Source organism: Leuciscus leuciscus (genome assembly GCF_965113295.1).
Source record: "Leuciscus leuciscus genome assembly, chromosome: 5".
Taxonomy (NCBI): domain Eukaryota; kingdom Metazoa; phylum Chordata; class Actinopteri; order Cypriniformes; family Leuciscidae; genus Leuciscus; species Leuciscus leuciscus.
This window is the reverse complement of record NC_138729.1, coordinates 38,427,978-38,438,536: the sequence shown is the minus strand read 5'-3', so window position 1 is coordinate 38,438,536 and position 10,559 is coordinate 38,427,978. Positions and strand designations below refer to the sequence as shown.

The 10,559-nt window shown below is 42.4% G+C and overlaps 1 protein-coding gene across 1 annotated transcript; it reads right to left on the bottom strand.

The window, feature by feature from the left end:
* Positions 1-7,746: 7,746 nt before the first annotated feature.
* Positions 7,747-10,143, bottom strand: LOC309498728 (uncharacterized protein). Its single transcript, XM_082169630.1, has 2 exons — positions 9,613-10,143; positions 7,747-9,548 (listed from the first exon to the last, which is right to left on the bottom strand). Exon 2 carries the CDS (start codon positions 9,346-9,348, stop codon positions 7,852-7,854), a length of 1,497 nt encoding a protein of 498 aa, XP_082025756.1. The 5' UTR covers positions 9,349-9,548; positions 9,613-10,143; the 3' UTR covers positions 7,747-7,851.
* Positions 10,144-10,559: the final 416 nt, after the last annotated feature.

Here is a 10,559-nt window from a genome sequence, read left to right as displayed (position 1 = left end):
ATATTTTCACATGCATCAGTGTGTGTCTTCTCATGCCTTTGTCAGTTTGAAGAAACCAAGGCATTACTCGGTCTCCCTCCTTCCCTCTCTCCCTCCCTCCTTCTCTCCCTGGATGATGGATGGAGAGGAATGAAAAGTTTCCTCTCCTGGATCGAGTTGTCGTCAGCAAGCAGGCATCTGCTTTCCATCTCCGCCTTCCACCCGGCCGCAGATCCCGGAGCAGAAACATTCTCAAACCCCGACATAGATTGTTACAGAAGGAACTGATCATAGATCAGCTCCGTCAGGCATCCACAATTCCAGTCAGCCTCTCGAGGGTCAGAGGAGGCGTCGTGGTGAGGAGAACAGGCTGACAGAACAGGAAAGCCTGACGAGGCACTGTGTGTCTCGTCCAAAAAGAACTGAAAGTTCTTTAGCGAAATGACTTTGCTTTAAAGCAACGCAAGTCGGCCAAGTCTTTGATTTATTCGACTTGCTTTTTCTTCGGATAACAAAGAAGCTAACTCGGAGCGGGTTTCCCTTCTGAGGCCTAGATGTATCATAAACCTTTCAGAAGTGTGCTATCACAGATATCCTCCTTTAGCTCTCCTCCCTCCAAAGTAGAATACAAAAGAGACAATGCTCTGTGGGGGGAAAAATGAAAACATGGGAATTGGAATAAAGAGCTCCAAACTTCAGAGTAATTACCCATGAGGCTCCTCCCAGCTCTTTCTCTCTCTCTCTTTCTCTGCAAGGGCTGTCACAGAGTTATGGCAGGAGTGGAAAGTATGTGAATTTAAACAAACGATTTTAATCGCGCCGGCGCAAGCCTTTCTGTCACATTTGATTTATTACCAACAACGGATTAATGCAGGAGAGGTGAGGAGGTCAGCGTCTACAGAAAAAAGAGGAGAGAGAGAGATTTTTCAGGCCACACAACGAAACTGTCATGAATGTGTAAACACGCTTGTCCGTTGTTTTTCATTCTTTCTCTTATAGCTGCTTCCACTTCATAATATTAGTTGTAAGGAAGAGGAAAAAAAGTGCAGAAAATCTTTAAGGATTGTATTAACTGATGAAAGTAAGCGTGTTTGGCTGCCCGTGATGGAGAATTTGAACATGAGCCTTGATTCAAGATATTAATACCCACTTGCACCTTTTAATTAATGAAAATTATATAATATATAATACATTATAGACATGAATAGAAATAGAGATGGTGGGATGCAGGAAGAATGGGAACAGCAAGCGACTGTTATGCACTTGATTTGTGATTGACAGGACGAGAATATTATTATATTATCTTCCCAAAATTCATTTAGAACTTCATTATGTCCAAACTGAATGGCTGCCTTAATTCACATACCATCTGTCCTGAATAGTACATGACAGTGGGAGTTCCTTATCACTGCACATTTTGGATGTCTCCTTTAACACACCTAATTTATCAGCTCATTAATAGAGACTCAAAGACCCAAGTGAGTGTGTAAGATAAGGGAGAGATCCAAAATGTGCAGTTCAGGCCTGCTTCAGGATCACGACTGAGAACCAATGCTATTTCAAATCAGAATAAGTCATTGTACATTTAAAATATCGTGCTGCAGAGGAAGAGGATTTTGTAACAGTTCTCCATCAATGTTTTTAGCTTTTCAGTTTTTAAATATATTAACATCAAAGTAAAGTCCTGTATTTTTAAGATGAAGAAATTTAGCTAGATGCTAATGGTTGCATTATTTGTTAAACAGATTTTGAGTTTTATATATTCAGTAATTTTATTTTTATTTCATTTTATTTATTTAATTTACATTTAAACACTTTTATTTTGGTATATTGCCACTTGGAGAAGATTTTTGAGGAAAATTGCAACATTTAGATTTACACTAAAAGCTTGTGGTTGGTAAGATTTATTTAACAGTAAAATCAGTAATATTGTAAAATATTCTTACAATTCAAAATAACTGTAAAAATGTAAATGTAATTTAAGATCCAGTCTTCAGAGTCACATGATCCTTCAGAAATTATTCTAATATGCTGATTTGGTGCTCAAGAAACATTTCTATTATAATCAAAATTGAAAACAATTGTGCTGCTTAATAGTTTTGTAGAAACCATGATACCGGTTTTCATAGGACTGATATATAAAAAGTTTTATTAAAGAATTTATTTGAAATCATTTATAAGCCCTCAGTCGCAGACAAACCATGTCTATCAAGGCACAATTTTAAAACTAGGCAGTATGTCTCAGTAATGGCTTGTAATGTCTTATTTTTTATCTCTTTTTGTGCTTCTAAGTGTCAGCATGTACTTAAGCTGGATTGAGAGTGAGATGTTATCCCAGCATGATTTGTGTGGTTGATTTTTATTAGGAATGTTACAAAGTGGATCTTGTGCTTTACTGAAAGGAAAATAAAGAGAGTTCACTTGGTGAGTGTTACAAATGAACAAATAGTGACCTATAAATAGAGCCAAATTATTAATAACATTTTTGTTTTGTTTTAAATATTTCATACTCCTCTTATTTAAAGAAGATTTTGAAACCTGGAATCTCTTACAATTCTTACAGTGGGATTTTTACATCCCACTGTATGTACTTTCCCATGACCAGTGAATTTACTGTGCAGTTGAAACATGTGAATTGATATCTGGCATATGTATGGAACATTATCTTAAAACACACACGTGGCCGTTGATCTGCCATATATTAATGTTGCCTGGTTCACGTGCTGTAACATAAGCTTCCGACCATGGACTTATTGCGTGTGTTTGAGAGCATGTGCATGCATGAATCTGTTGCATGGTATTTTTCACCAGGACGGTTCAGTTTGTGGCAGTTTACACAGACGCACAGATCACCTGACAGCAGGAAACGATTTTTCTGCACTCACATGCACTGTAATGCACAATATCACACACACACACATTCACTTTATCCCAGACTCTCTCTGTCATCTCATCCACAGATATAAAACAGACTTCCTCCTCCTTCATAACACACACTCTGGAAAATGTGTGCCGTATTATGGTTGTGTTTGCAGACAGACAGGCAGAGATGACAGGTGACAGGACACAGGTGAGACGAGGACGACAGCTATGGCATGTGTCACGGCAGGTGAGTTACAGGTGGGCGTGACCTGCCAGTCAACATCAGTTAGACTGGCGCTGTCAAGCCACGCGTAAACATCCACATACACCGCACACGTACCTGCAGAAACGGCTCTGTTTTGATGGAGCGTTGTCTCAGCATCTGTGCTAATACCAACTTTTGGGGATTTCAAAGTAGGGTATGTAAATAAACTGTGAGAGACATCATTTAAGTTAATAAAACATTATAATTACCGTATAAACACAGAGCACTTGTGTTGATCTGATATCAGCATGTTTACATTAAGAGTCCAGCTGAGCTTGAATCGGAGTGTTAATATGCGTGTGTGTGTTTCGCTATAACTTGACAAATGCTGACATATTGTAGCCATCAGAAGTGGAGTTGGAGGTCGGTGGTCCAGGGGGAGATCATCCATCATTTCCATCCTCATGGCTGTCTAACAGCATCTGACAGCCTGCTATGTCTCTATTATCCCTCCTCTCATCCCCCTCCGCTCTATTCTTCCACAATTCTCTCATTCCTTTTGTCTTGATCTCGCTCTCATTCTGGCCCTTTGCTGACGCACATGCTGAAGTTCAGCACACTATGGCATTCAGAGAACATCTGCTTTTTCAATTACATAAAAAGTTACTTGATGTAACATTTTGGTAAATCATTTATTGGTTATAATCTACTTAATGTCTCAGTTCTTTCTCCTAGACAATAGTCAGATGAAATGGAGGGCAAATGGAAACTATCGGTGTCACTGTGCCTGTGTAGATAATTCCAAGATGATGCGTGATGCAGAATTAATGATAATAGTCTTTTAATAAACACAAAGAACAATAGCATACACAGACGCCACATAACATTAATGAAAGACCATGAACTGAGGGCTTAAATACACTAGGAAGGCAATCAAAGGAACAGGGAACAGGTGTGACACTAATCAGGGACTGGCAACAAATGAAAAACTAGAACCCAGGCAATGACAGACAATGAAAATGGACACAACACCATTTTCAACTAAAAACTTTTAATGCATTTTGGCTGTTCATTTACACGACAACAGGCGGTGCCTGTAAACGCAAACATTTGAAAACGCGTTTCAAAGTGCAAGTTTTTGAAATTATAGCATTATCGTCTCTGTGTAAACTACAAAAACGTATTTTTTTTTAAACGGTGACGTCATGCATCATGCGTATTACATGTTCAGTCTATAGGCGCATACTGTTTCTTTACTAAGTGACATTGCAAACTACTGGCCTGGCGGCATAATACAGCGTTTCTAGTGGTTTTCGCGGATCCGTGTGAACGGGGGTCATTTTGACAACGTTGTCATCTGTAAAATGCAAAGGAAAAACTTTTCCGTATTTAGTTCATCGTTGACGTGTAAACGTACCCTACAACTAAACATCACTGTGACATTGGGTCTTTTGCTTCAAAGATTTTTCAATAAAGAGAAAGGGCCCCAGTCTCACATGTGTCTCCTCTAGCTTTTATAAAATTAAAAGATCCACATTTCTGCTTTTAAATCCTCCAAATATTGTCCAAAATGGGCCACATTTACTTCCAAGATATGTGCCTCACTGAAACTTTAAAAAAAAAGAAGAAGCTTTTTTTTAAAAATAAATAAAGCAAAGGACGACCCAGAATATTCCTTTCAAGAGACAAGGTTAATAAATAAACCATAACTGAGACCTCAGTTTATTCTAATGAGCTGCACTACCAATCAAAAGTTTAGGGTTGGTAAGATTTTTTTTTATTATTATTTTTATGAAGGCGTATGTTTACCAAGGCTGAATTTTATTTTATTTTTTACAAAATGCAGTAATATTGTGAATAATTTGTTATAAATTTTATAAATTGATGTATTTTAATACATTTTAAATATGTGAATTTGTCATTTATAACTGTGACAGCCAAGATCAATTTTCAGCATTGTCATATGATCATTTTAATATGCTGATTTGGTGCAAGAAATACACATTTATTGTTATTATTATTATTATTATTATTATTATCAGTGTTGAAAATGGTTTATTTTTGTGAAAACCGTGATAAATGTTTCAGGATTCCTTGATGAATATAAGGTTGGTTCAAAATAACACAATTTATTTGAAATTCTCTCTTTTTTTATAACAATGTAATAGACTTTACTGTCTCTTTTGATCAATTTAAGGCATCCTTGCTGAATAAAAGTATTAATTTCTTAAAAAAAAAAAAAAAAAATCTTACTAACCCCTAACATTAGAATGGTAGTGAATGAAAGAACACCCTTTGAGCAATTAAATGTTCCTAGATCATTCTAGCAGAAGCATGAATCTCAGGATTGGCGTCTGTCCTGTCCTTCAAGGCAGTTCTTTGTTGGTATTTCTAATTTACTGGCATCAATTATTAAAAACAATTGAGTTATTTACTTTGTAAGATGCATTTATTTAGGTGTGGTCTGTGAACTTTATAGTCGGATATAGAAGGAATCTTTCCACCTCTGAAAAAACTCAGTGTGTACATATACCGTCCCTTACAAAAAATGTGTTCATTTTATTAAGTATACTAAAGTAAAGTTCAAGTATATTTTAAGTATACTTTAGTAAGTGTACTAATATCTGTGTACTAGAAGTATTCTTGTAGCCTGTGTGTACTGTGTGTTTCAATACTACTTGGGACTAAATTGGTCCACTTTTAGTGTATAAAAGTAAACTTTTAAGTATACTTTAAGGCCAGGTTTCACAGACAGGGTTTTGATTAAACCAGGATTAGGCCTTAGTTCTATTAGGGCATTTAAGTAGCTTTTATAAACGTGCCTTTGAAAGAAAATAAAAAAACATTACTGGTGTGCATCTTGAGACAAAACAATGGCACTAACATATTTTAAGATATTTCAGTAGAAGTTGCTTTCAGTTAAAGGTACAATATGCAATAATTTTTTGGCGCTAGAGGGCGCTACATTCCAAACAACAACAACGGCGTAGCTTGATGACGATGTGAACGAGCGTGGAATGATTGGAACTGTCGTTTTAAACTCCACCGTGGATGTAAATCAGTCAGACGGGAATCGAAAAATCATGTTCATGGATGAGGCTAAGTTCTATTTTTATAAATGTTGCGTTTAATGACATGCTTTTTGTGGCGAGGGGGGCGTGGTTCAGCGCGGTCTGTGATGGGAGAGAGAAGAGACGAGCAAGTAGGTCAAGTGCAAATGACGAACACCTGTGTCTTATTGCAGTATTATTGGCGTGGAGAGACCGCTTAAAAGCCGCGCTGGAATGAGAGAGAGACTGGAGAGAAAATTGGACGCAGAGGAAGAAAACCGGTGGATCCGAGCTCTCATTTTTGAACTGTTTAGTGCCGTCGCCACAGTGAATGCACGTTGTGCGCGGCTTTTGTTTGTTTTGCTTTATTTTAATAAAGTACGAGTCCCAGTCACGCTGACCCCTGTCTTCTTCCTTCCTGACTCTTAAACCTCATCACACTTTTATTTCATTAAAATGAATTAACCGCAAGAAAAGTAAGGTTTAATACTAAATTGGTTATCATAGATGTTACTGTATTTGTTGAATTCATTGTTGTGATGATAACGCTGCGCAGTTTTACGTGTTCTAAACAATTGTTGTAAAAGTACATTCGAACATGCCCACATCATTTGCCAAAATACTGATTAATCTTTATGTATAACACATGCTATGTTTATTTACATGGCCATAAACACCAGACGTGATAAACAATGTCAATAAACTAAACACAAATCTAAAGCAATAATACTTTCCTTACATAAACATAACTATTACCGAATGCTACATTTGGAAAATATAAAATTAAGCATGCTTTGTCGACAGAACCAGCTGCAATCGGTAAAGAATAATTGTGTACCATAACGACTGCAAGAAACAAGCTAAAGTTTGTAGCTTGATAGACGCTACAACTACAACTTCCTCATTTGTCCAGGACTCCACGCAGTACGAGCGGAAACGTACTCGGTTACTAACGTAACCTCGGTTCTCTCTAGAAGAGGGAACGAGTACTGCGTAAGATATCTTACGCTAGGGGAAAATCCTTTTCCGCGAGATATTGAAGCCAAAAATTATCCTTAATTTTGTAATAATGCAAAACGCGTTGCAGCAGCAATGCAGACATAGGCGAGACAGCTCGCGCGCCTATTGGCTGCTCTGCGGCAACTGCAGCAGCCTATCGAGCGAGGCCTGGCGTGACGTCAGACCCAATCAGGGCACTTCGCGCCCGCTGCGTCACGTCCCGCCGAAATGGGCGTGGTCTAGGCCTATAAATATCGCTCGCAGGCAGCTATTATCTGGTTTTTCATCATCGAAGCAACCAGAGCGTGTGCATGCACGGCAAGATACGCAGTACTCGTTCCCTCTTCTAGAGAGAACCGAGGTTACGTTAGTAACCGAGTACGTTCTCTTACGAGAGGTCTCTCGTACTGCGTAAGATATCTTACGCTAGGGGACCCAGTGTAAAACGCCGTGCATGCTGAGATCTGACACCAAAGACCCAAGGGCGAAAGCCCGGGGTACATATAGTGCACAATCACTCAGTGAACTCACAGAGAGTCCGGGAAGAAGGAGGGGTGCAGCCTCACTTTTCCACATAAAGTAGCGTCGAAGGGACGCAAATTTCATCATACAGACAGGGCGGGGTACGGCCTGAACTGATGGGAAAAAATGTGGGTCTTACACAGTTTGCCCAGCTTTAAACTGTCGAAAATTGAGCTGTGCTCAGTAAACGCAGCATTCTGAGCTGAACGCATCAGGTCAGATAATACTGGTAGTTTAGACCGACAGCAGCCTGGCCTGCAGGGCGGGAACCTCTAGGTTATAAAACCTTATAAATGTAGACGGGGAGGCCCAGCCTGCCGCCATACAAATATCTTGCAAGGCAATCCCACTTGACCAGGCCCACGAAGAGGCCATGCCTCTTGTGGAATGCGCTCTGACACCCAAAGGGCACTGCATGCCCTTGGAGGCGTATGCCAGCGCTATAGCATCAACTATCCATCTGGATAGGCTCTGTTTCGACGCGGCTAGTCCCTTAGAACGTCCGCTAAACGAAACAAAGAGCTGTTCCGTCTGTCTGAAAACAGACGAGCGAGACACATAAGCTCGTAATGCCCTAACTGGGCAAAGGAGGCTCGCGTCTCTTTCCTCATCAGGGACCGGTAGGGCTGACAGAGAGATAATCTGCGCCCTAAACGGTGTGTTGAGGGATTTTGGAACATAACCGTGCTTAGGTTTGAGTATAACTTTTGAGTCATTGGGCCCAAACTCCATGCACGCCGCGCTCACAGAGAGCGCGTGCAGATCCCCTATGCGCTTCACTGAAGCGAGAGCCAGCAAAAACACCGTTTTGAAAGACAGGTGTTTCAAATCGATTGACTGTAAAGGCTCAAATGGCGCACCTTTCATGGCTTCCAGAACCGTAGAAAGGTCCCATACGGGGACTGAGGGAGGTCTGGGAGGATTCAGTCTCTTAGCTCCTCTAAGGAAGCGGATGACTAAATCGTTCCTTCCTATTGACTGACCAAGCGTTGTTTCTGAGAACGCTGCTATAGCCGCCACATAAACTTTGAGCGTGGAGGGGGCCCTGCCCCCATCCAACAGCTCTTGTAGGAAGGAAAGCACCTCCGTCACATCACAGTTTGTGGGTGACACACCACGGGCTGTGCACCAGCCCGAAAACACTGACCATTTCGAAGAATAGAGTCGTCTTGTAGACGGAGCTCTAGCCTGCGTGATCGTGTTTAATACTCCTTTAGGGAGTCCAACATGTACCCGTTGATGGCCCAGACATGAAGGGACCATAGTTCCGGGTGAGGATGCCAGATCGAGCCGCGGGCCTGTGAGAGGAGATCTCTCCTCACTGGTACTGGCCACGGGGCAGTACTTGCTAACTGCATCACGGCTGGGAACCAAGGTTGGTTTTTCCAGAACGGTGCTACCAGCAGTACTGAGCATCCTTCTTCCCTGATCCGTTCTATCACCTGAGGCAGGAGAGAGACGGGGGGAAAAGCATAGAGCGGGCGGCGGGGCCACACATGGGCCAGCGCGCTCCTGCTCTTGGAGAAAAATTCTTGACAGTGAGCGTTTTCTTGAGACGCAAACAGGTCCACTTCCGCTCTGCCGAATTTCTTCCACAGCAGTTGGACTGTCTGTGGGTGTAGAGACCATTCGCCTGCCGGAACATTGTTCCTGGACAGTCTGTCTGGTCCTATATTCATGATCCCTGGCACGTGCGCTGCTCTGAGCGAGCGCAGGTTGCACTGAGCCCATACCAGGAGGCGTTCTGCCAGCCTGTACAGTTTCTCGGATCTGATGCCGCCCTGGCGATTTATGTAGGACACCACAGACATGTTGTCCGAACGGACCAAGACGTGGTGACCTTTTATTTGGGGACAAAAACGCGTCAGTGCGTTGTCTACTGCCAGCATTTCGAGGCAGTTTATGTGCAGGAGCTTCTCCCGTTCTGACCACTGGCCGAAGAACGGTCTGCCCTCGAGCAGCGCTCCCCATCCCGAGGTGGACGCGTCCGTGGACACCACTTTCACCCTCGGGGAAGTCCCCAGGCTTACACCTGATTGGTACCAGTCGTTCGCTTTCCAGGGTTTCAGAGCTGTAACATTTCTGATTGACCCTGAGGCGAAGCAAACCGGGTGCCCACGCTTCGCGTGGGACTCGCGCTTTCAGCCAAAACTGCAGCGGGCGCATGCGGAGCAGACCCAGCTGGAGCACTGACGATGCTGAGGCCATGAGACCTAGCATCTTCTGAAATCTCTTGAGCGGGACAGACGCGCCGCAGCGAAAAGAGTTCGCTGTGCGTCGAATGTCTACCGCGCGCTGTTGTGATAGTCGCGCTATCATGGATAGTGAGTCCGGTTCTGTGCCCAGGAAAGATATTTTCTGACTGGGAGACAGGGAGCTCTTCGCCCAATTGACACTCAGACCCAAATCCTCGAGGTGATCGAGTAAAATGGTCGTGTGTTCTATGAGCACTGCGCGAGATTGCGCTAGAATCAGCCAATCGTCCAAATAGTTCAGCACTCGCATGCCTCTCATTCTGAGGGGTGCGAGCGCCGCATCCATGCACTTCGTAAATGTACGGGGTGCTAGGGACAAACCGAACGGCAGGACTGTGTACTGATATGCCTGGCCCTCGAAGGCGAATCTCAAATATCGCCTGTGACGTGACGCTATCTGTATTTGAAAACACGCGTCTTTCAGATCTATTGACACAAACCAATCTCCTTGGCGAATCTGCACAAGGATTTGCCTGGTCGTGAGCATCCTGAACTGTCGCTTCACAAGCACTTTGTTCAGTTGCCTTAGATCTAGTATGGGTCTGAGACCCCCGTCTTTTTTCGGTACCAGGAAGTATCTGCTGTATAGCCCTCCCTCGCTCTGATCTTGAGAGAGAGGTTCTATGGCCCCTTTGCTCAATAGTTTCGTCACCTCGGCTCGAAGTAGATGTGCTACTTCTGTTTTTA